A 26,307-nucleotide genomic window follows, 5' to 3' on the forward strand; every position below is an offset into this window, starting at 1 on the left:
TTGCATCTCTGTCCCCAGCTGTGGTGATGTGGGCTTCAGTGAGACTTCATCTGTCATCAGGGGGCAGGGAGGGTGGTTTATACAAACTAGAGAAGCCTTGGAGGGCAGAAAAAGGGTAGTAGCAGGAGGAAGAATGATGGCTATCTATTGGTTTGTGGGTTCTCTTTCCTAGTCATCGCAGGCTCTCTGTGCAGGGGTTCATTTCCTGTCCCTGCAGCAAGAATGTGTATCAGGTTTTCCTTGTTTTTAACTTTTTCAGCTTTTTAGAAGTGTCATCAGCCTCAGAACCTTAAAGTAATGATGATGTAGTGTGGCTCTTGAAGGCAGGAAGGCTGCTGGGAACCCCCATCCTGAGGAACCGCCCTCTACCCCTGTCCCTGGGCCCTGCACAGCTGAGTTTCAGGCCAGTACCTCCTGGCCCCCAGCGTCACCTGCCCCTGCAGCGCACCCTCCATTTCTTGCACCTCCTAAGGTCAGAGTGGCACAGAGCTGTGTGTGACACAGGGTCCTTTGCCCGTGTGCCTCTGCCCTGGAGCCTGGCAGGGCTGGAGCTGTGGCAGAGGAGATGCAGCAGTGCCCCTCAGCTGGCACCAGGCAGGGCCTTACACTCCCTTCCTGGTGTCACCCTGGCACTGTGACAAGCTATGCTTGTTTTCTTTCAAGCAGTTTAAAGTATACAAGTTAATCAAAATAACTTCCAAATGCATTTTATTCTAGATAAACCCATACAAACACCAACATGTATTTGTCATTTGCACTTTTTTTTTTTTTTTAAACCATTCATTTTAAACAACAGGTTAACTTCTGTACAACAGGAATTACTTCACACAGTAGTAAGATTTGACTTCAAACTAGATGACTGCAAAATAATGCTCTGTAAGCTAGTGTTAGAAAATAAGCTGTTTGCCATATCAGTTTGCCTGTAAACATGTGAAAATAAGTTAAAGAGCAGTTTGCTTTCATTTCAGAGAATGCTGTTAGAATTGTTGGGTGGCCATAAGACAGCTTTAGTCAGAGGTGGTTCTCTCTGTCCCTGTAACAGTAACAGCGAATTGCAGATATGGAAGGTGTGCCAATGGTGTGTGTGCTGACCCAAACCTACCAAAAGAGCCACAATCACTTAATTATACTTCACATCACTTCGTGAGATCCACTTCATGGGTTACAAAGTCTCAGCATGACTTTAAATGGTTTACTAACAAGAGTGACACTGTTTAGGAGGCTTGAATAAAAGGCAATAATCCTATTCCAGGCTGTAGGCTAAAGCTACTTGGCCTGCTTCAACATATACTTAATCTCTAAAAATCATTAAAGCTATTGTAGCAAACAAGAAGTAGTACAAATACAGAATAGGACTGGTTTTTCGGTTCCTCATCATATAAACACACATAGTGAAGTTCACAGGATCAGACCCACGCAAACAGGTTATATTTTACAGCTTTTCAAGCAGAAAAGTTAGAGTTTGGTTTGTTTGTTTGTTTTTTTCTGCCTGTACAGAAGGTTACTGTTGAACAAAACTATCACAGTTCACTCAAATGCACTGCCAGCAAATACCTGAAGTGGCACAGAACTGCTGAGACATCTGTCTAACTGGGAAGAGTGAGTTGCTCACGCCCCTCCTTTAAATATTAATTACTGTGCTTTTATTTATTTGATGCTGCTTTAAAAAGGTTAGGTTAAAAGAGATACAAATCAAGCCCTTAAGTACAGGTATTCTAAGCTTAAGTGCTACTCAAGCTAAAGTCTGCTTCTTTAGAACAGAGGGTGAGACAGGTTAGGGTTGGGGGTGGGTTGTTTTTCTGATTAAAATTAAACTTACCACAATATATTGTGCCACGCAGAGAACTGCTGAAAGTACTGCAACACCATAGTGCAGTTTCCTGAACAAAGCCATACATTCCATCAAGTATAGTGTAAACTTAATAGCAAGTGTAAGACTTGAATTAAAAAAAAAAAAACCCAACAAAAAACAACCAACCAAATCACAAAGCCATCACAGTATGGGTTGGTGGCTGCCCTCTCTGATATGCAAGAGGTACAGTTTGTGCAATCACAGGGCAGGGAGGGGGCAGACCAGCAGGCAACACATTTTTGTGTTGGCTCTTTCCCATGTTCACAGGCAGCCTTGCTGCTGCTGAGGTGGGTGAGCCTGGCCATGTGCTGGGGGTTGTGCCTGGTGCCAGCTTCTGGAAGGCTTTACAACCAAACCAGCCAGCTTTAGTACTGATGTCCTGCAGCCTCTGGGCTCTGCAGCAGCAGCAGCAGGGCACTCTGAGACATATTTTAAATTCTCCCACTGCCTAGGAGCCCTGCATAGGCATCTCTGGCTGGTCACAGCCCCAGCACAGGCTAATCTTAAGCCATCTGTGCCTTTCACAGCCTGCCTGTGGCACCTTAGCTGTGGCCAAGGCAGGGGACAGCTCTTCCCTCTCCTTGGGCCACTGTGCTACACCACTTGCCTCCAGTGGTGGGTCCCTCTGGAAACCTGTGGAAGTGAGTCTCCATCTTATCAGCACCTTACCTCAACTGTAAGGGCAGGCTGCAGCCTCAGTAAAGTGCCTCCACAAGACTGCAGCAGAGTCCATGGCAACAAAAATTGTCAACTCTGTAGTGAAGGGTAGGACTCTGCTGGTGCAGCAGCAGAGCCAGAGTCATGGCTGCTCCTCCGTGGCTTTGCATGGCAGCCACTGCACCAGCCTCGTCTCAGCAGCATGGCCACCCACCTGCTTTCCAGCTGGGCTAACTTTAGCCACCCATGCAAATGTAATGGACGCCCTCCTTTGAACACAGCCAAGCCTCAAAAAACACCCCAGCAGGACTAAGGCAGGCAGTTAGAACCTCCCTACCCTCACCCCCACCACTTGTATCAGTTTCTCATCCACAGAGATTACATCAGCTCCCCCCCCCGCCCCCCTTCTGACATGATGTTAAACTAACCCTCTTTTGACAAAGCCTTTGTGTGGACAACCTGAAAAAAAAAATATGCTGGCTTTAGATTTGTGAGGCCCTTGTACATGGATGGCCAGGACTGCCAGCACTGATGCACGGGCAATCATGCACCTGAGTACAGGTTTGTGCACCAAAGTGCAGCCATCATCAGCTGCTTTATCAATCACAAAGGTGCTCCCATGCAGTATAGCTGCACGGAGGCTTCACGTGTGAAGCTGCTCACAAGAGTTTCACAGCTTATTTAAGGATGGAAAGGTAGAAATGTAAACACAGACTGATGCCGGTCTAGTGCCTTTCTCCAAAAGCCTGCTCAGTGGTGGCTTCAGTTTGCCCATGGAATTTCTAACCTAACATGCCCTGCCATGTGGCATTTTGACTTTTAAACTGCAGTCCCACTTTTTTCTACTAAACACACTTGTTCTAAGTGTCACTTTGGTGCTGTTTTGTTTTGTTTGTTGTTTTTTTTTTGAACAGGAACCAGTGTACATTTGTCTGGAAGGAAGGAAACTGCAGCTGAAGCCGGAGCTCATCCTCACAGTTTGCTGAAGCTGCTGAAAGGATGTGGCAAAACATCATCTCTCTCTCTTAAGAAAAAAAGAGCTAGGCAACTTACAGGTTCACATGGGCAACTCTGAACTTGCAATGTGTTTATGCTTCTCTTGCAAGCCTGTTTTTAAGTAAGCACAAAGCTTACTTAGGCTGTATTTTTGATCCAAAAGGTATGTGTGCTCAAGTACCTAAAAATGCTGGCTATGCCAACACTAGACTCACTTTTGCTTTCACATGCCCATGTTTGAATATGTAACCCTGCCCATACTTCATTCCCAAATGTTGATTTTTACTTGGAATGGTCAGAGTGGAGAAGAGTCCAAATATTTCAAACCCTGTACATATAGTCAGTCAAAACAGTTTTGGGAGCAGTAGCGCTTATTTAAAATCCCCCACATAGACACTGTGAGTCAGTGCTCTGCTCAAAGCCATTTGCATTTTTTCTTTTCATCAAATAAGGCTTTTACTTGCTGGAGCTGTTTCTGGACTTCTTCAAACCCCCGTTCTCGCTCAAGTTTGCTGACAATCTGTTAACAATTAGCAAAAAAGAGAATAATTTTTTTAGCGGCTTATTTTACTTGCTGTTTTTTTAAAGACTGCTTTTCTGCATTCTGACAACTACTGGCAGAAAAAACCATCTGAATGCCTGCCTAGATGTAAACATTCTTTTCTGACTTCAACACTTTATTTTGGTAGTTTTCCTTTCAAGTCCTTATGATTACAGGATTTGCAACACTTCCACAAAAGAATGACAGAGCCAAGCAAAAAAACCCAAACAAATCCAACACATGTTCATCTCTTGAAGCCTGAGGCAAGACCAGTGCTCTAGTTTTACCCTAGAGCAGATTTGCAAAGGATATTTTATTTCTTTTCCTCTGCCCTATGAATTTAGGGCAATCAGCTGCCTCTCTTTCTCTAACTGGCCCATTTGACACCAGCCCAGGTGCAGTGCTGCTGTCTGAAACTCTTTGCTGGCAACTCAAGAAAGCAACTGAGGTCTCAGCAAACCATGAATGAGATTTAGCTACTCCCAGCCAAAAGTCAGAGGAGGAAGAGCTAAAGGAGGGTTTCCTTCTAAGGATATGGGTAAGCTTAGCCAGTACTAATTTCAAAAAGGGAAAAAGGGCCCTAAGATTAGAAAGTATGCTGAAGTCTCCCGTGTGAACAATTTTAGTGAGCTTAATAAAGTGTGGTGCCATTCTGAGTATCACTCCAAGATTCTTTTAAGAGGCAAAGATTAGACACCGAACCCAGATAATTTGAGGCACTGGAGATCAGAAGTGGTAAGATAGCTAACAGGTGACTGAGAGCTGGATGATTACAGCAAGTGCTGATGCTGTGCTGCTGGGGATGAAAGAGAGAAAGGTCTGGTTGCTGGGAGACCCAGACAACCTGCTGGAAGTGGTAACGAGGCCTTCAGGCAACACACCCCAGCTGGCTCTTATCTGCCTCCCTGCGCAGGCACACGCAGCCTCTGTTAAGGATGCTGAGCAAGATAGAGTGGAGAATCCTGTTGTGCAAAGTGGAGGGCAGGGATTTTCTTACAAACAGCTTAGAGGTAGCCTGTAAGTACGTGCTTTCAGTTGAGAAAATATTTCTTTTGTTAGCAATAGCAGAGACTGTGACCTACAGCTTCTTTTAAGAGGGAGACCATTAGAGCAGAGCGTAAGAGAGCTATGATGGGAAAGGAACAGACACCTCTTGCTGGAAGGCTGAGTGTGCTCCACTGAGGTGTTTGTACTGCCTCTTAAATCGAGATCCCTGGTGCTACAGCCTAATCTGATTTCTGAATCTCCAGGGAAATGGAGCACATGCACAGGAGTTGTGACAGGCATTAGCAGATACTCTGCAAACACAGTAAAACAAGAACTCTAGACTATGTAAGAACTTTCTCAAAATGCAGAGAGAATGTAACTGCTACTATCTCTGTAAAATACAGCAGTGACAGTAAAGGTGCATTTTCAAACTTTTGGCCTGTGACCCCTCTGCCAGGTGGGGGGAGGCTGCGCTGCTCTGGCCCCACACAGCTCAGCAGGAGGAGCAGCCTCAGCTGCACCACTGAGGGGCTGTCTCTGGAGCCACAGGCCATGGTGCTTTTGTCAAGCCCAACTTTCAAGCCTGAGGTAGCAAGTTAACAATAAGGGGTTAAGGAGGAATAGCAGACATGCTTACCTCATCATAATATTTCACTATGTATTTGTAGATTTCAATCAAGGCCACTTTCTCATTAAATTCATTTTCATGTTTCTAAAACAGAAAACAGTTACAGACAGGTAGTTCTCTTTAAAACAAAACTTAATGTGAAAGCAAATGAAGTTCCCACTTCTCAACTGTACCTTAGATTCCTGAGTTAGAAATTCTTCAACCTCTGAAGTGGTCAGTGGAGGCAGATCCCTGATGGCTTTATAATACGCTTTCACCTCCTTCTTGTAGAGTGGAATGTCCTTAGCATAGAGAAGTTTATTTGTCGGTGCTTCCTTAAAAGAAAATATTTGAAGCCTTGTCAATTTTCACAGCACAGATTTCCTAAAGTTCCACCTCCACATAGTTAATTGCATCTAATTGTGTCTATTCTCTGTGTGACTCACATCTCTTTGCAGATGCAAGGAATCAAGATTATGAAATAAAGATGAAGAGCAGACGCAGGACCCCAGTAATAGTGTATTGTGTTTCACGACAGTTGCCATATTATTATTTCCGTTGGCATCAGGAGGGAGGAACATTTGTCCCTTAGACATGTTTTTCTTTCTTACTTCCTCCTCACCCCTCCCTGAACCTGAAAGATTGTGAAAGCTGAACCAAAGGGCTTGAGGCTGATACCCTATTTACACAGAGGATAGAGCAGTGCTGTAGGAAGTTTGTGCTGGCAGAGGTTCCCCTAAAACATTTTGGTCCCTACTACTTCCATGCAGGGGCTGAAGAACTGACTGTCAGGCAAGCACAGCCAAAGGGACTTACTGTTTTTCCCTAGGGCTTCCACAACCCAGGTCAGTGCTGACCTACCCAAGCAGCTTTAGGTTCATCCAAGGAAATAAACGCTAATGTTTGTGGTAGGAGCTGAAGCCCCACCTGGAAACCATGTTTTCAGAATGTAAAAGCAGTGGCTGGTATTTTCCTGTCACTGCTCTAGTTAAAATTCTGAGGAATAAATGACACAAGCACGTGACACCCTGTCACTACTGTTTCCACTGTAATTTAAACATTTGTTCTTTAAGCAGCTAAAGAATATTTTAAGATAAGAGGCTAAAAATTGTGAAAGTAAATGAATTCTAGTACTAAAAGATCACAAGCAGTTTACTGCATTGCAAACCTTTATCAGGTTTCAGCATCCCTTTTCAAATGGTTAATGGGAGCAATTGTATCAACAGGATTGCACAATGGATGTTAACCATAGAAATCTAAGAGACCATGCTCATCTGCAGTTTTGCCATCAAGTAAACGATAAGTTTTAATTCATTACAGTTCACTCCTAAAATAAGATAAATAAGCATATTTGTTATTTACCTTTAACAGATGAGCAGTTGGTTCAGATCACATAGGAAAATAGTCCCTTATTACATACATTTTTTAGGCTAAAAAATCTCTACCCTGTTTTTCTTGGTAGTAGGAGCCTGAACAAATTCTTCCTGCTTTGGTCCAAAGAAAAAGAAAAACATTCTCAGGAATAATGATTCATTCCTGATCCCCAGAGTTCTGGACACAGTACTAAAGATCTTTTGAATGTATAATTTCTGGACTTGTTACTCCAGCAAATAGTTTTGCATGTAAAAATGGAGAAGCTCTTACATATGAAAAGAACTATTTCAAATGTCAGAGCTCTTTCAAGTATCCTTGCAGCTCCCAGAAGCTTACTGTGGATGTTTCTTGCAAATAGGTGCATGGCAGACAAAATTTGGACTACTTATCAAATTATATTAATACTTTTAAGACCTTTGTTTAAAAATTCTTTAAAGCTTTAAAATCTTACAACTCCCACCCTCTTCTACATATTCTACAAGAACATTATGTAGAAAACAACAGCAGACAAGACAAACAGCAGTTAACTATAAATATGGCATTCTAGGAGCTGCCTCTGTCTGCTTCAGTGAATTCTTCACAGTCTTGCAATGCGGAGCAAAAAGGAATGGAAATGCAACTTCATTAGGCCACTGACAGTTTTGCCCCCAGTGTCAGCAGATCCAGAACTTCATCCCTAAACCATTATACAGCTGCAAAAGACATGGGTGGAGAAGTTAGCAAAAGACTGGAAGGGCAGCATTACCTTCCCCAGTGTCTGTTCTGCTAGAGAAAAGGCATCCATGAAAGCTTGTGCGATTACAGACAGACAGCCATCTATATGTGAAGTCTTCTTAATATCAAAGACAAATTGGGGATTCTTCAGTATGTTCACCCAGAAGCGAAGAGGAAGACTAGACACGGAAAGAACAAGGATCTTTAAAATTAACCACTCAGGTCACACAACTGCTTTAAAATGGTAATTTAACTGCTCTGCACTCATGGAAAGAAGCATGCTTCTGGGCTGCTTATTCATGTTAAAAAAGGGATCAGGGAACAAGGGCTACAGAGCAAACTCATCAGTCAGTCACCCCTTCATCTTCAAATAATACTCTCAACCTGCAGAGACTTCTTTCTGAGTGGGAGGTTCTTGTGCAGACTCACACTCCTGGAAGCTATGGCTGCTTCTATCAGCATCCAACCAATTTACTAACATTTAATGTGACCTACAAAGCCAAAATGTGTCTTCACCCAGACATGCCAAAATCTTATTCTTCTGCTCACAGGTGACCTGTTTCATCTTGGCAACTATGTTTTCAGCATTTCAGTGAGCACACTCCTGTACAGATCATACAGGCATACCTGTTGGTTTTCCAGATATGGACCACATCAGGGTCAGTAATTTTTTTGCTCTCAGCCTGGGCATCCAGAAAGTCAAAAAAGTACTTGATGGCAACAGGTGCTTTATTGTTGGGTAAACTCCAAATGCTCCTGAAGAGCTTTTCAACAACTGAATGAATTGCAACCTGAAAAGTAAGACAATGAACAGTGCTAGTATTACACAATAAAGGAGCAGGATTTCTTGTCTCTGAGAAGTGAGTGTGCCCCAAGGCAACCACATACAGAAACTTCAATACGCTTGTGGCAAACATCTAGGCCATAAGTTATTGGCAAACAAGGCAGTCAATAGCAAAAATGAAACTACTAATACACCATAAGGAGCTGCTTTCAAATGTCACATGCCCTGACACTTTACTGTCAGGAGAATTGTGGTGAAGTTTGTGATAAATCGTAGGTGGAAGGAATCACTCACTGAGTTTCCTGAACAAAGACAACACCAGCTCTTCAGAGACTGTTGGCACCATTGCTAAAGGCTATTTGGACCTTGTGACTGCAAGTGAGAGGGGAGTGAGCAAAAGGAGTTTAAGCAGATTTCTAGGGCACTGGTCTTCATGGGGCCACCTGAGACATGTGTTGAACACAAATGCTCATCAGCACTTCACAGCCAAGTAACTGTGATGCTTGATGAAATTCTAGGATAACAGCTTTGGGTGGCATACAAAGACACTAATATTACAGAGAACTACTGAAAACTGGGTCTTTCTGATCCAGAAGTGAAGCTGTTTGGCTCACAAAAGCAATGGCTTGGCTGCTGATGGTCTCACTGACATCATCACAGAGTATCCATAAGTAGTGGCAAATGAAGCAAAACACAGTTTTGTGCCTTTTTTCTTCACATCTGTTCTGAAGCTCAGTTCAGCCTGATATTCTCTCAACAAGAAGGATTTAAGTGTATCCCAGGTCCTGAATGTGCTACTGGCCAGTTCATTTCACATGGCAAACTCTGCAATTGTGTTTCTCTGTGTGTGTGTGTGTGTGTGTGTGTGTGAGAGACAGAGAGATGCAGTTCAATGTCATTTCCTTTAGTATATGGCATACCATAGGTGGAATGTCACAGTGAAGGACATCACAGCACTGTTGTTGAGTGCACTATTCTACTTTGCAGAAAGAGATGACTAATTTAAAGCCTTTTAAGAGGACTGTTTCTCAATAACCTGAGTTTTTCTTCTGTACTTCATTCTTCCACCATAAGATATTACTGGTTTACTCCAGCACTTCTTAAGGGCTTTTGTTCATTTCCATGTTAATTCCAGCTAATGAGAAATGACCTGTATTCACTCTCACTTTGGGTAGTGTCCCAGATTACGTCAGGTGCTATCAACGATCTAATTAAATAATAATTGATAGATTTTTTAAATGCAAGAAGGCCATAATCACCATCCCTTCAGGTCTCTTGTATTACACAGCTCTCAGTGTTGTGAGGTGATTAATATTTTAAGTAAGATGTTGTTGTGAAGAGTTTTATAATCATTTTGAGTAAGTCAGAAACAAGATTACATTACCGGAGGGAGTGAGCAGGGTTTTTCCCTCAGGAATGTGCCTTGTATTAGAGCATAAATAGGTGATTGTATCATAAATTAAAAAAAAAATAAAATTAAAAATAATTATCTTGTGGTTTTGGATGCTTAATTTGAGACCCTAAGATATTATTTCATTTCATGGGCAATATTTTGTGAAACTCAGGCCTCAGAAGTTGTCTCTAAGCCGGGCAAACTCTAGTAGAGAGTTTCTATAAGATCAATAACTACCTTTTTTCTTTAACCTGAGAAAAAGTTGGGCTTACTGAGGACACAGAGAATGTGAGCAATATATAGTTTTCGAACTCTAGCATTAGAGAACCTGAAATGTGTCCATTTTTGCAAATGGTCATAATCCATAGTTAGCATAGTGATTTTTACAAGCTACCTTTTTACTTGAGATTTGATATACAAGCAGGAAGTCTGTGTAATCTCTGTTTTCATTTCTATTTCTGTTTTGTCAAATGAGCCAAGCCTAACGTCAGCCCTCCCCCAAAATAAGGCCTTTACAGTTTACCTTTGTTGACAGAAGCTTTGTCAGATACATTTCCTTCACTTTGAATTTTTGCTTTCCTTTGTGACCTGCTCCTTTCACATCTTTGTTTGCTTCAGAGTCTGGTAAAATCTATGATGAAGAGATACAAGAGATTACACAGGTACAAATACAGCTCAGTATTAAATCTAGTACTTAACAGTGTAATGACTGAACTCACCAAATGACAGTGTTCATCCGAGTAGTCCACATCTGAACAGAAAGCAGAGAACAAAGAGGCATTAATGAAACACACAGCTATAAGCTTGTGAATTCTGCTGGGCTCTGGGCTGTGCAGCAGGGTGGATGTTGGGATGCTGAGCAAGCAGGCTCAGTGTCATGCTTTCCTGCCTGCAGTGTGGAGGAAGCCTGTGAGAAATCCACAGGTCCCAACTCACCTCCCCAGTGTCCGCCTGTAGCGCAGACCACTAAGCTAGGGCATCATCACCTGTTGCTAGGGTAAGCAATGCCATCCCAGTGAGCTACACCTCAGGGACACACCTCCCCTAACTTCCCATGTCCACTTTGATGGCGAGTCACGCTAGGAGGGTCTGTTTCTCCCCAGGGGCTACAGAAAGTCCACCTCCCCCCAAGCCACCAGCTGAAGCAACCTGCATCACGGGGGTAGGTGAAACGAACTGACACCTTGTAAGCATCCTTTAACTCCTGACCTGCTGTTGAGACAGCTGAGTCAAGGCTTTCAGAAACACGGTAACCAGAACAAGGAAAATTCCAAAACTGCCTTTTTTTGTTATGCCTGCCTCTGGACAGTGCACCACCATGTCTATGATGCACAACTCACTATAGCAGGGCATGTTCCCTGTGTTGGTCTCACCACTCAGCACTTTGTGTCACCTGGGCTTCCCTGCCCTGCTTTCCTGACTATGAGTCATTTGTTGGGGACTGTTAAATCCTTCTGTCCTTCTTTCCTTTGCCTTCTTCCCTCCTCCTAGGCCCTGCCAGAGGCCCAGAGCCAGGGTATCACGGCTCTTCACTTGGCTCAGCTGTATCAAAGTGCTGATTTTTCTGACCTCTTATTGACCAAGACATAACCTCTCATAGCACAGCTCTCTGCATTCCCAGCCCATTCCCCACAGAAGATTACAATAGGCTGCAGTTCCTTTGTTACCTGATCGTGTATTTGCCTTCTTTTTGAAGACTTTTATGGTTGCTCCATTTGAAATCTGAAAGAAAAACCAAACATATCATGAAGTGTCTGGAATTCAAGAAACCCTCAGTTTCATCTTCTCTGTCCTTAAGTCCATGGCAGCACAGGAGTGTGCCAGCCCTCTCTGTGCAGGGCTTTAAGCAGGCAGCCAGGGCTGGGCTTGCAGGCAGGGGCAGTAGCTGCCATTTGCCAGCCTCACCTGGCAAGGTGGGAAGGCAGCTCTTCCCCCAAACCAACCTTTAAGACCTTTTCCTGTCTTTGATTTTTCTGGTTCAGCCCCTATTTGGGCATTTTCATTTTCATGTACTGCTCCCATCTCCACAGCTTGCCTGGGCTGAATTCTCTGCCTCAAATACAATAGGATCTTATGGAAAGGTGAGGCAGGGAGGGGAAAATTTCTCTTCTGCCCCCCTTTCTTTCAGCTCCATCCATTCTGGAGCTTCCTCCCATGCCCAGTGGAGGAGCCAAGTTGAGGGTCTAGTCTGGTGCTCCCAAGAACTATTTTCAAACTTCAGTTCCCAAAGTGAGCACAATATTTATGCCCTGTGGACCATAAGATCAAGATCCATACGCAGCCACCTTGTGATTTCTAGGAAGAATCTTCTCCATTCCTTCCCTGAATTTATAGCGCTGCTAGGATAGTAATGATTATCTTTAAAAGAAACTGGCAACTCATGCTTTTATTGTCAAAGAGTAACTAAAAAACAGCTCCCACTGAGAAGTACACTACTGCTCTGCTGTCAAATGTTGGGTCTTGCCAAGTGCTAGTATACTTCCCTCTGTAATTACAAAAACAACTGGCCAGTTCTGGGAAGGGATCTCTGCCAAACTAATTTAAGTGTTTTTTAAACCTTGGCAGCCAGCCTAGTGTGAGAAACCAGTTTAAACAGTAAGATACTCTATCAAAAGCTGTGTCTTGTGCCAAAGAAATCTGCACTTACACTTGCTCCCAGAAAGTAAATCCAATCTATTTTATACTTTTTTGTAAGGTTTCCATTTATCATACAGTGTCTCAGAGCTCTTTCAGGTAACAAAGAGCACTTTAAAACCACAATAAAAGTGAGAATATGCTCCAAGGCTAGCTTGTGAGGTGACGCAAGTACCCAGAGAGTCCTCCTACTTGGCCCCAAAGATAGGTAAAGAGGAAGAGGACTACCCAGCAGCTTACCCCCTCCCAGAGCAGGGTGGGCAATATGCTGCCTCCACTCCCTCTCCAAGAAGCAGGAGAGCAGCTCAATGCTAAAATGTGCTGGCTCCTGTTCTGAGAGGAGACAGGCATTGCTCAGAGGGAGGGAGAACTGTGCTTCCCTGCAGCAACCACAGGCACTAGTGCAGTGCAGGCACGATCCAAGCCCCCACTTCAGGTTTTATTTCTGGGACAAATGAGGCTTTTTGTATTGAGAGAAATATACTTTCCCCTCTTTATGGTTACTGCAGCAGCCATACTTGCCGTTTATTTCAGTGTGACCCCAAAAAAATAAATAAGCCCTTCTTTTTGTGTTCTGCTGCCTAAATCACTTCTCGTGGTGGGCTTCCCCCATGGGCACCTCAAAACATCTTGGTTTTGTCAGATGTGTTACTGGGGGACAGACAGGGAGAGGGGAGATCTCTTCAGATCCACATAACATGGAGTGCAGCTACTTAGCAAAACAGAAGATGCAATAGTGTGGATCTACACCTCTTGTTCTTCAGGCATGTAATTGTCCTTCCTATAATCCAGTTCCTGGCAAGTGTGGTCCCTGGATCACACATTCAGATTTTCTCCCTGGGGCTGTGCCTGCTCCTGGAATGTGTGATGCTGCTATGCTGCTACAGCTTCAGAAATTTGAGATCTGTGACTAGACAGGAGATCAGAAAGCAACTCTCTAGCTCTTTTCTTGCACAGGAAACAGGACATCATGATAATCAGACACTTTCTTGTAAGGACTTGTGTTTATCCTCATTTAGCAACAGTTCAGTTCTCATAAATAATCTCATCAATAACCCTACTAGAAGCAGAAAGATTGAGCAAAAGGACCACAGAAGTCAGAAACATACTAAACTCTAGTAAAAGTACAGTGGATTTTTTTCCCCCTCAAAAACTCCACACAAAAACATCACCTACTTGAGCATTTTAAAAATCAGTGTAGAAACTAAGTCTGCCTTTTCAAGAGTGAATGGTGATTCTGGGACCTTTAAAACACAACCTCATACTTGAGTATCTTAAAAAGATTTGATGGTACTTCCCAGTTTCAAAAATCTGGATGGCAAACAAAAAGAAAAAAATCAGATGACATAAAACTCTAGGCACTGTAGAAATATAAGTTGGAATTCCTCAGGCAAAATGACTACCCTCACACTGTACATGAAATGTTCCCTTTTCTTGCCGGCTAGACACCTTTACATTCCTTTTTGTATTGATATGCATACAAGAAAATAAACTAGATATGCCACTAAACCACTGCCTAAAATGCCACTGAGCTTCTGCCTAAAATGTAGTTATTTTTTCAGTGTCATAAAAAATGAACTAAAATATCTGTAAGAGATACCCAGCACAATTTCCATAAGGCAGCTGCTAAGCTATAATTAGCATAGTTACAGCTCTGCAAAAACAACTGAACCTCCAACTTAACTTGCATCTGCCTGCAGAAACCACAGACAAAAACAAGGGCTGGGACAACGATGCCCAGGGATGACAGCAACCAACTGGAGCAGCCTCATTTGCCATGAAGTAAGGTACCCAGGAGCCACGGCATGCCATCAACTCGGGAAGTGCAAACAGCTGCCAGGTAAAATTAGGGAGCAATTAAAATAGCTGCCTGCAGTCAAGAGAGTGGTTACTATCACATTAGACAGAAATTCAAATAATCAGATTCAAATCTGCATTGACCTTTGCTGCACAGACTGACTGCAACACTACAATGTCCTCATTGGTACAAAACCTTTACAAGTGGAGTGGAGGGAAGTCCCACACTAATCTGTAGACAAGACTGAAGGAAGGCACATGAAAAGCTGTGCTTAAGACACTGGATGGTGACTCAGGGCATCTGAGTTCACTATCACCTGCTCGGGAGCTAAGGAGAGCAACAACAAATGCCTACTGAAATCTGTAAAGCGACTCCAAATGAGCTTGTTCCAGATCTGTGCAGCCTTGTGCTGTGCCCAAGCTACAAACAGGCCTGCCAGGAGTCCTTGTTCCTCTCTGTGGGTAGCACAGCTCTTGCTCATGCAGACAGCGACCTGCTCAGGGGGCTGCCTTAGGTTTCTCAGCGCCGTACTGCGCTTCGTGACACAGACCTACGCTCCTCAGCAAAACTGCTAAATAAATAAAACCCATCATTTTGTCAAGAGCCAGACCTTCAAATTCAACAAAGCAGGAAGAAAGCTCACTAGAAGTACTTAGCATATTAACTTCATTTCCAAAATCTTACAGAAGCATCAAAATGTGAGCTATCATACCACCTGAGGCTAATCACCCACTGCACATCTTACCCTGCCCTCTCACTCTTTGTTTTGAGTAGTGTTAGTGGAAACTCCTTCAACAGGCAATGCTGCTCACTATGCATTTGCAATGTGCTGCTCCCAGAAGGAGCTGCCACCAGCTGCAGCCCTGTGTGTTGCTGCAATGATGGACAGGTTACTGCAGCATTGAAAAGTTTACAGGTGCCATTGGAAGTGGAGGGGAAAAATAGGGGTACAAGTGGTGCCAGCAGATGGAAGCAGGAACACAAAGAAAAAGGGCAGGTCTCAAGAGAAGAGCAAAGTCATCAGTTCTTTTTATTCTGACTCTCAATGAGCTTTTGCAAGAATCACTACCACCTGTTCAGATAATCAAAATACAAGGTGAGAAGAAGTAAACAATTGCTCATGGTGCAATAAAAACTCCACAGTAGAGACTAGAAAAGTCTTGATGCAATGTTCATATGTGGAAATCAGATGCTTGGTTAACTGAAGTGCTCAACTGAAGTGACAGTTTACCTGGTACACTTGAACCAAGCAACCCTGCAACAAACACCTCTGAAAAGTAACAGAAAACATGACTCATTGTCAAGAAAGTTGTCACAGATTTCTTTCCTTCTGTTGATCATGCTCAGCTATCTGTTCAAGATACTGATCAATCAAGGTATTTCTGTGCAGACAGCATTTGGGGGCTGGGGAGAAACAGCTTCTCAATTAATTGGTATGACTTCTGTGCTTACCTCATAATGACCAATGGTATTTAGCTTCCTTATCCCATCCTCCATCACCTCTGAGGAACCATCAATGTCTAACAATTCTCTTTGCTGCTCCTCAGACACAAGTTCTGCAGTACAACAGTAAGAGAAAGCAATTACATAACAGTGGCATTCTCACTGTACAGATATTTGTAAAGAAAACCAAGATCTGATTATATCTGGACCAGCGGCTCCCAACTGAGCTGTTTCTCTCTGTCCTTTTGGTAGGTCACATAAGAGTGGTTTTGCACTCCCATGCTACAGATTCCTCTCCCGATGGGACAACCTCCACGGCTTCCATTACTGTAGGCTACTGGTGCTTCACTTTGTGTTGGACAAGGCAGAGTTTTTAGAGGTGCTTTCCCCTAACCTAGCTACTCTGTTGCACAAGCATGCCCTGGTGGTAGTGCCACACTGGGACTAGAAGAAAGATTGCACAGGCCACTTCTAAGAGATCTCCAAAATGAGCTGTGCAAGACTGGCATAGTATTTGTGAAGTGTGGTCAGGCACTGGTGGTAGACATAACCATCAGATATGAGAGAACATTATCATCACTTGCTGACATAGCATCTGAGAAGGCGAGGAGATAACAGCATCTTACAGGGCGAGTCTTGGAGGTGAAAAATGCCAACAATGTAGAGTTTTGTGGATCATGTGGGAAGTGGAATGTTGGCAACTACAGACTTTTATTCAACCATGGACTTCTGAAAATCCAAGGAGAAGAGGCAGCTCAACTCATCTGCTGGAATGGGCTTATTTACATCTATAGATACTATACACATCTGTGTGAGTCACATGCAAATGGTTATGTAAACCTAGTTTGACTGTAAATAAACTATATTTGTGGGTTCTCCTCACCAAGGGAAATGTATGCCTGTTGGAATGAAGGGCAGTACAGGGGATAGTAAGTAGAAACTAAAGTATTTGGTAATAACAACATGTCTTACCCACTGAAAAAAATTATCAACTAGCTGTACTTGGGTAGACAGGCCACCTTACTTGAACCAGAATAGGAACATATAAATTATATGTGTTCAATAAACAGTATGTTAACTGCATGCTGAAGCTGTTCTGGAAGCAAACCAGATATGGTTCTACTGTTCTAACTGGTCTAGTATTTCCCCAGAAGTTCCCTACGAAAGCTATGTTCTGCCTAAATGTTAAAAAAAAAATCAAAGCCAGAGGTGGGAATTCCCAAAAACAAAACTCCACAGCCAGACCAGTGAACTCCTTGAATAATATAACACAGTCACGCCCTCTTACCAAGACCAATTTCATCCAGCTGAAGACCATAGAGAAAGCCATTCTTATTAAGGAAAGCCTGAAGGCTCTTCTCCTTGGCTTGGCCTATGGTGTCGCAGTCCAGAACATTAACTTGGATAGTCTGGCAGGCATCTCCACTCTCATTTTCTGGGATCTTTTCAAAGATAATGTTCACTGTCTGAGGTAAGAAACACATATTATTCAGACTTACAGAGAATACCTGCCAAGGGAAATCTTCAAACTCCTGACAGTAAACTGGAGAGATTTTCAATATATTTAAGCTAATTTTAATACAGATTATTTGAAGGAATTACGCAATGAAGCATTTACAACTCCCCATGTCTGAAGAATCAAAGAGATATAGCTATATATATTTCTAAAAGTGTATTTTGTATTTCTGCTTTTGTGCAAATCCATTTCAGTGAATTACCGAAAAAAGACAGGAGAAGAGGGAAAATTACAATGCATGTTCTAAAAGAAGCAGATCTTTTATTTAAAATTAATGCCTTAAAAACAAACCTGTAAGCTACTAGAGATCTGACAAGGTTGCTAAGTAAGTCGTCATGGTAAGCATGATTGATTTTGAATGAATAGGAAGCAGAGTTAAAATGAATATTTACACCAACAGATTATGCTGAGTACCTTACATCATATCAAAAAATACACATCCCCTGGAGTTGTCAATGTCTGTCTGCATACAGCCCTGTCTCTAGAGGAGGCACAGACAGAGCTGCTGCAGAAGCAGTGCAAAAGGAAAGCATGTCACAGCAGGCAGAACCCAAAGTGGTCCAGATCTGCCCAGAACAGTGTGATTTATCCCATTAGTTATTACTCCAGGTCCTGTCCAGTTACAACACCCCTGCCCTTTAGCTCACAGCTGCTCTTGGCTGGGACACAATTCATGTGCTGGGCTGCAAACAAGGTTGAGTATGGGCTAGAGGGAGGTGCCAGTGAGACTGGGTTACCATCTCCAGGGAATGTTTTTAGTCAGGTCATATTTCTGGTTAAGTCAGGGAGGTCAGCTGCTTCCAAAAGGCAGGGAAAAGAAATGAGCATAAGATTTCTACGTGGAGTGATAACAGCACTCATTTCCAGTGCCACAGCCTGCTCCTTGCAGAGGCATCACTGTTCAGCTACACAGATACAGACACTCTGCTGCAGACGTGTTGGGACAGAATTAAAACAAGTGTTTTAGGTGCCAGCACTTGACTGCAAGTGACATAGGAAAATCTGTGTACTTGAACCACTCTGGCTGTTGGATATTTCTGGTATAATACACATCTTTTGAGTGAAACATGAGCACTGCAAGGCGTGGCTCAGTGAAGGAGTGATCGTTAAAAGAGGAAGAAACTAAATAAAATTTTTCCCCTCCTGTCATGTGAAGGAAAGAACTTCTGTCCAGTTTGCTGCACGGACAACTTTTCTCTCTTCTTAGAAAAATGGGTAGTTATTAATAGTTGTAGAATGCTATTTTATGCTTTATTACCCAGCAAGAGTGAAAATTATGACACACAGGTGGTGAAAAAAAGTAGTTCAATGACACATAAATTAGCTCTACTGCTTCTAGAGAAGCAAAAGGAGTATTAAAAACAGGTTTGCAAAACTATGAAGATTAGGATTTAACAAAGACTAGGATGTAACTGAAGTAACTGAGAATAACACCAAGATGTTTAATTGTGAGGAAAATGAGTCCATGGAAAGGACAGACGGAACAGAAGAGGAGGAGATGTGGGAAGGGTGCCTGCAGAAGGAGAAGCAGACTGGATGCCATGCCTCAGGTTGGGATTTCATGCGGAAAATTAGTAAAAAATATATTGGCACAGAAATGATGGAGCCATGCTTGGTTAGGCCCACAGACCAACTGAACAGACAATAATCTGTCCTTGACTCCGACTGCCCTGAGTTCATGGCCTTGTAGGATAAAAATGTGAACAAGGACTAACAATATTTTGTCTTCAGAAAACTCATTTTAATCAAAGTCCTTGTCTCTGTCTCTGAACTGATCTTGCAGGAGTAGTTACTCACTCTTTAACTGACGCTCATTTGTCTTTACACTCGTGGAAGCATTCCTTCCTTTAGTTGATCCTTTCCTCCCAACATTATTCCTACACTCATGTTCCTGCTTCTCCTTCATTTCCTCTTTGTTTCAGACTGTCAAGAGAAACCGTCTTATTCTCTGCTGCATTTCGTTTCCAGCACACGCTCTCACACAGACCGCACATAAAGGTGCAGCCTCTTCAGTTACTAGCATGTGAGAGTACTCTCATCCTTGCTCAACTCATTTTAGGATGACAGGACTGTAAAAAAGAGAGTAGTAGTTCTTTATGTAGGTGGAACACAAGTAATCTATGGACTCCTTAATTGAAAGTATCCACAATGTGAGGGTGGGACTCAAAGAAGCAGTCAGATAGGAAGAAATATTTAAATGCATAAAAGCCTCTGAACACAGAGAGCCAGACAGTTTTGCTGATAGGTTTTCCTGCAGAAGTTAATCTTAAGTGATGAAGCACTCAATGGGGAGCTAGGAAAGCCAATTATTGTTATGTCTTCCCTCTGCAACTGAAGTTTCCATAAATCAGATTCAACCTGTCTGACAGCAGAATCCCTGGCTTTAGAAAGCATTAATCAAAAGCTGACAGTCACAATCACTGCATTTAGACAAAAAATGTAGAACTGGAAAAATAAATTAATGTATAATTATGAAAGGCCTTTTATGATCAGCTCTGAAGGCCAGAAAACACTGAAGACAAATCACAGGAAGAGACATGTAAGTCACAAGGAAACAACCTCGGGCCCTTTTCTAAGTTCTATCACTTTGCAAAGGCAACAAAGATCTAAGTTAACTTAGGGAAAGATTCAGGAGGAAATTACAGGACATGTGGTTCAACCCAGTAATATCTAGAGTTAAGACTTCACACACTAAAATTAACAGCAACACAAAGTCACAGTGCTTTTCAGCGAAGGCTTAACACAGGTTGCAAGAACTGTAAAAGGCTACTTAAGGAGAACAAGGCAAGCATCTGCAACTAATTGCATAGGAACTAGCTTGGAAACTAGCTAAAGACAGGGACAGATTTTAAAAAACATCTTTTTATTCACGCAATGACAGTAATAATGACACTTGAAGACAATGTATTTCAGATGTGTAGTTTTCTTGAATACGAATTATTTAGTAAAGATATAAATAGCCATAGCAGATAATGAATGAGATGTGCTTTAATTAAGAAATAAGATAATAGCATATTTTCTTAGAAGTAAAGAAAAACCATCTGGGATATTCAAGGGTTCTTATTCATTACCCTGTTCTCTATTCAGCTATGCATCTGAACAAAGTCTAATTCCATTTATCAGACAGACTGAAAAAAACAAGAAAAACTTTTGATTAGTAGATATTAAAGAAGCATGTAAAGGAGACAGTGCCATGACATACAGGACAAGAACATTGCCTTAAGCCTACTCCCCTGTATCCTAGACTATGAAATACAATAAACAGGAAAAATCAGGTTGATGGTGTCATCCTTCTGTAGCAGCCAGAACAGTTACTCATGAAAAAGTTAAAGAACAGCTAACGAACTGGCATAGAAAAATGTTACAGGAGTTAAATTGAGGCTAGATGAGCACCATGCAAGCAAGGGTTTACTCTCAATGCTTCAGCATGGTACTCCACCTGTACCTAATTTAGGAGACTCCCCTGTAGCCAACATCTGCACTGCTTGCTTCCTGGCGAGGGCTGGTGTGTCCTTTGCTGCTGAAGAAAATCCCCATATGCCACATGCTTATTTTAATAGCTTCCTTAACTCTTACAAAGTGCACCTAATAATACCACAGCCATGGTGTCTTATTAGGAAACTGGGTTCCCTGTCTCTGCTTTACTCCCTAACAGCCCTCCCACTTCTTTTTAACACCCTTCTTTCAACTTGTAAAGCAGTTGAACACTTTAAAAAAACCTTCCACCCTGTGGCTTTGCTTCACTTTCAGCAAAAGGCTGTCGGCTGAACAGGTGAATCAGATAATTTCTTCCCATCTAAATATGCAAACTCATTTCAGCACAAGAATTCAACAGCCCAAAATAACTTTGTAGCTCTTAAATGCCCAAATACCAAGTCTACCACATGAAGAAGTTCACAGAAAAATTTCTCCAACACCAGGCTCGTGCAGTGTTGCTTTCCTATTCAAAACAAAATAGTTCAGTGAAATGCTAGCCCTTAGCTGTGCACCCTGCCTCTTCCTCATCAATCACTGGGCAAATTATCCAATGAGGGGTGCAGGTGCTTGTCTGCCTGTAAGATCCCAGTCTCTTTCAAGGCAGTTTTATGTCTTACAGCACTCCTGTACAAGCCCAGAGTGAAACAACACAGCTCCTCACCTCATACTGGACCTGTGCTTTTAGAATCATCTTTCCTTCAACTCCTCTGTGTGAGTATTTACTTCAGCAGTCCATCTCTGTTCAATATCTCATACTTTCCAGCAGAAAGGGGGCTGGCTGATCTCAGGGTCCATAGCCTCTTTAAAAAAGGCATGGGGCAGCCAAGAGACAGCTCGAATACAGTTCAAAACCAACATGTTTCTTAGTTCTCTTTTTTGCTTGTTACAAACAGCCTGAATTTCAGAAAATAACTCCTTGTCCTTCCTTCTCTCTTTATGCCCAGTGCTGCTTCTTTCTCCTGCCCCAAGAGTTTATCTGCATAGTGGTGTACTTACGAGAAGACCTGTGGAGCTCCCTTGACTTTTAGGAGTCTGCCTGTATCCTGCTTGTATTAGTTTGGAACTGAAGACCCAATCTTGAAAGGAGAGAGACATGCATATAGAGTGACTACACCCTTGTTTGTGCCTTGACACTGATTTGAGTTGAACTCCCTACCAGATGCATCCCTGCATCTTCAAGTGCCTACATAACCTTAAAAATCTGGAGACTGAGTGTCTACAGATGTGCTCCAGTCTTGATTACCCTCTTTTTGGCTGTGTTTTTATACTTCGCTCTGGATGGGTAGCTTTTAATGTACTGCTATTCTGGGGCTGTGGAAAGGGGCAAAATAAAATACCAACAAAATACTGAAAGACTCAGAAAGTAACTGCAGTGAGCAAATGTGCAAATGCATCTGAAAACTCAGCTCTGGATTCACTTCATTTAGATAACAAAACCTGCAATCCTTTAGGCAGAAATTTTCTTCCAAAGCAAGCAGAAAATACTTGGCTTCCTGTCTTTATGCTCACAGGTCCTGCATGTCACTGCAGTGCATGAGAAACGGTGTTTGAGAAAGAAGAAAAGCAGACTCCTTCCACTTCAGCATCCCATTCAATGCTATTTGTGAAGAGAAAATGTGCAGAGCTGGTCTGTTCCACAGCCCGGAAAGCCTCACTGTTTCACCTAAATCTCTTTCACAGCACAGTTTAGTTTCCAGCATAGGTTTTAGACAAAAGACTAAACAAAACTGTTTCCCTCTCCAGCTAGAGCTAGAGCCCTTGGACTCCATCTCTGAAATTTTACTACAGTATCCCTTCCTTTTCTGATGGTTTTAAAGGGAACATTCAACCACCTCTAAAATAAGTCAAATAAACTGATGGACCTCAGTGGAGAAAGCTGCCTAATTAGGCCTGTAACAGTATGATTATCTCCAATTCAAAAGCAGCAATACAAAGTACAAAGGCAGTGAACAATGTTCAAGAAAGACTATCTGCTTTCTCACTTCCTCATCCATCCACAGCCAGCCTTCCCAGCAGCCTTCTGAAGGCAGTCCTTCAGACCACTTCTCTCTGCTCTTCACTGCAGGCTGCCCATAGGACCCTATCAGCAACTGCATGCAGAGAGGTACCACCAGGAGAAGTATTTAAGGCTGTGTTCAGCAGTTTCACAGTCAGCTATCTCCCCAAGGTGCTCTCAGTTTGAATTTGTGCTATAAACAGAAAAAGTCAATCAATTTCACAGGATCAGATGTTCCTGTGCAGTCTACTAGTAACAGGCATATTGAGCTTGCTTGAAAATTGTTGTTCTGCCTAGCTACTCAGTTTTATATCCTATGGCTACCTATAGCAATACATTTAAACTCACCCTGGATTCCAAACGCCTGCCAGAATGCAGAACACAAATAAGGAAACCAAAGATACAGTATATATATACACAGTTTAATTTTTAGTCACAAACTTCCTTTCCAAATGCACAGTGTGGTAACTTAGCTTTGAAGTACCTTCACATGAAGCTTCCAACAACAGCTTTGTAAACAGCTGTACGAAGACTTGACTATATGTATTTGTCAGTCCAAAAGCTTTCAGCAGAAAATGACAATTCAGAAATGTTTCACAGAAAGGTTGTCATTTCAGGGAGTTTCCTCTATGACCCAGTGAGATAAGTCCAATGGATTGCTGACCAGACAAAATTTCCAGGGTCATGTAGTTTACTCCAGTATGTGGTACCTTAGGACCTCTAGGTTCTTGCCACAAAAATGGAAGATGGGCAGACCTGGAAGCTCCATCCCTACCCAAGGCTCAGGATATAGACTCTGAAAGGGACTAAATTCTCCTCCAAAGCCACTAGCAATTGCAGTGTCCCTGCCACAGCAGTTGCTGCCCTGGCCATTCCTGCTCCTGAGCTCTGAAGCCCATTCACTATTCAGTCACACTTCTCATATTCCTGAGTATGTCTGGTAAGTCCGATAGGAAGCCAGGAGTTAAGAAGCAAGGAAGCTATGGAAATGAAGATTATAAGTTCTCAGACTCAAAATAATTTGGAAATTCTGGGAAAAAAAATACTTTGGTTATTCAGAAAACCTTTTGCAGACCTCCTACTCAAAAAATCACAATTTTTACAGTCTGAAATGCAATAATCCCTGCTGTCCCTTCTCCCCTCACTGTCAGAGTGACAATCAGTAAAGGAATACCAAAGAATTCTGGGTGTAACTGTAAATTAGGAAACAGTTTGTAGTTACTTTGAGGAGTAAAGTTCAGAAACTTAGCTAGGCTTCCCAGATACCTTGTTTTTAAACAAGCAAGTAATTAAAGTCCACCACATTGTAACCTCGCTAATTTGGAACTAATTTGAAGCTCATAACGTGGAAACCCACAGCAAATTATTGCTGCCTGAGGATTAGCCACAAGTAAACACAACAGCAAAAGAAAACCTCTGCATTCCATTCTTTCATTCATTGTAAAAGTGCAATTTGGTTTAAATTCTAAGCATATGTTTATATTTTTGCAGTACACTTAAAAATTAAAAGGAATTTTAATACCCTGAGACTTCATTAAACCTAACTTTTAGTGATTAAGGCATGCTGAGAAGCAAGAATTAAGTGCTGTTTGGGAAAGGTATATTGGTGAAATACCAGCTAGTTAAACTTTATTGCAGTTTGAAACTTTGTCAGCAATAACAATTTTATTATCTGGGTGCTTAACCATCACATTAGTGTCTAAGAGCCTTAATTTAGCTTTCCATAAAAAGAGAAAACCTTGTGGTTGACCATGTTTTTTGGAGGGAACACACACTGGCAAACATACCACTGTTTTGAATTCAGACACTTGCCACAGCAGCCAGTCTTCATTAAGCGTGTACAGAGCTTTGCAAGTTATTGCATCAACAGGTCCTTTGTTTATCCTCTGATTGAGGGTTGTCACCAGCAAATAGAAAGGTTCACCAATTGTCTCCTAGAACATGAAACAAACACAGGGAACATGTTAGGTTTTGTAATCATTAAATGGGCACAAATAACTAGCCAAGAATCAACAAATTAAGTTATTTCCTTTTAACTAACTTGTCATCTTGCAATTAGAAAAGAAAATCCCTCTGAGCAGATGTACCTAGTTATTTGTTTAACCTCCATCCCTTGCTTTTTATGCAAATAGCAAGGGACAGCTGGAGTGTGTGGCAAGATAGCTCACAGCCCCTCGCTGTGCACAAGCACACTACAGACAAGCTGCTCCTACTCCACCTGGCAGACACTTCCTAGTTCCACTGCAGAGCAGTGGGGGGTGAGACATGCATGTGTTCACACACATACTTCAGCTATTTCTTCCTACTTCAGTCTTGTGAGACAACAAGCTAACAATCAGTTTCCTTTTCAAGTGGTGCCTCCCCTTGCTGTCCCTGAAAAAACGCCTTGGGAGCAATGTGGTGGGACATATATTGGTGGATCAGCAAAAGAGGAAATGAAACTGGGGCTTCCCTCTCCTGCCTGAACCCCAGGCTTCAGGAAAGCACCTGAGAAAGGAAGGGTGGATCTTTGTTTCTATGTGACACCATTCCTGCAGCTTGGCTGAGGCATCTCACCAGCACAGCTCTGTAAAGATGACTGGTGTATTGAGAACACATCTCTTGACAGTTCCTTGGCTCTCTTCTGGGGTTTCAAGAAACCAGTGTGAGCTGCTGAGCCTCACACAGTTCTGCTGCTGTATTACTGGTAAGAGGAAGACAGATATGAGTGATACCCTATCACACTGATAAGAGAGGCAGGAAGCATAGCCAGGCACTGAAACCAAGAACAAAGTGCTACCAAGTGGGCTAAAATAAACAGGAAAATGAAATAAATAGTTTATTTTGTTTGCACTTGAAGTCATTTAGTTCTTGAAACCTGCAATGCTGTTTGGAGGTTAAAAAGCTTAGAAAGAACTGCAGTTTTCCAAAAGATGGTATTCCTTAAATCTCCATTATATGGAAGCTTTCCAACAGCTTGTATGGAAAGGCACAGCTGCATTTTAAGGAGTGTGTCAGCCTTTTAGTGTGATCACAAGACATCTCATGGAGATGAAATAACGTCTGACATGAGAAAAGGATATGCTACAACTGCAAAATTACACAAATCTCAGCCAAATAAATGACATGATCCTCACTTACAGATGTGCTCTTTTCCTACATCCCACTGATCATAGCTAGGTCACCTAAACTAGATGTGCACACACTGATAATGTTAAATGTTAGATTGGATGCTTTAAACTGGTCCCTCTAACAATTCCCATGGAAGAAATCAGTTTTAAAAACTATTTGTGTATCTTATATAGTGAAAAGATGAACACATACTCGGAGAAATCCAGAAAGGCAGACAGACATCCAGTTTGTCAGCAATTTTTCTACCACCGATTCAGTTCGTCTAAGCAGAAGCTTAGGCTGTACATTGCTTGACTGCTCCATCAAGTCCTTTGTCAACACTTCCAAAATATGGGTTAGATAAACTAGCTTAGTTTGTAGTGCAATAGTCAAGAAGGATGCAAACAAGCACCTGTTAAAAAAAAAAAAGAAAAAAAAGGGATGCTGT

The 26,307-nt window shown here is 42.3% G+C and overlaps 1 protein-coding gene across 1 annotated transcript in view; it reads right to left on the reverse strand.

Annotated features, from left to right (window-relative positions):
• Nucleotides 1–691: 691 nt before the first annotated feature.
• Nucleotides 692–26,307, reverse strand: part of PLXNC1 (plexin C1) — a 70,430-nt gene continuing 44,814 nt past the window's right edge. Inside the window, exons 20-31 of the mRNA XM_051624125.1 lie at nt 26,073–26,271; nt 24,557–24,703; nt 17,069–17,246; nt 15,790–15,893; nt 11,573–11,627; nt 10,625–10,656; nt 10,429–10,536; nt 8,356–8,519; nt 7,760–7,907; nt 5,835–5,975; nt 5,671–5,745; nt 692–4,025 (exon numbers count right to left, since the gene is read on the reverse strand). Coding sequence (XP_051480085.1) covers nt 3,921–4,025; nt 5,671–5,745; nt 5,835–5,975; nt 7,760–7,907; nt 8,356–8,519; nt 10,429–10,536; nt 10,625–10,656; nt 11,573–11,627; nt 15,790–15,893; nt 17,069–17,246; nt 24,557–24,703; nt 26,073–26,271 — 1,456 coding nt within the window. The 3' untranslated portion in view covers nt 692–3,920. The remainder of the gene's footprint in view (nt 4,026–5,670; nt 5,746–5,834; nt 5,976–7,759; nt 7,908–8,355; nt 8,520–10,428; nt 10,537–10,624; nt 10,657–11,572; nt 11,628–15,789; nt 15,894–17,068; nt 17,247–24,556; nt 24,704–26,072; nt 26,272–26,307) is intronic.

This window comes from Apus apus, chromosome 1 (assembly GCF_020740795.1).
Source record: "Apus apus isolate bApuApu2 chromosome 1, bApuApu2.pri.cur, whole genome shotgun sequence".
Lineage (NCBI taxonomy): Eukaryota > Metazoa > Chordata > Aves > Apodiformes > Apodidae > Apus > Apus apus.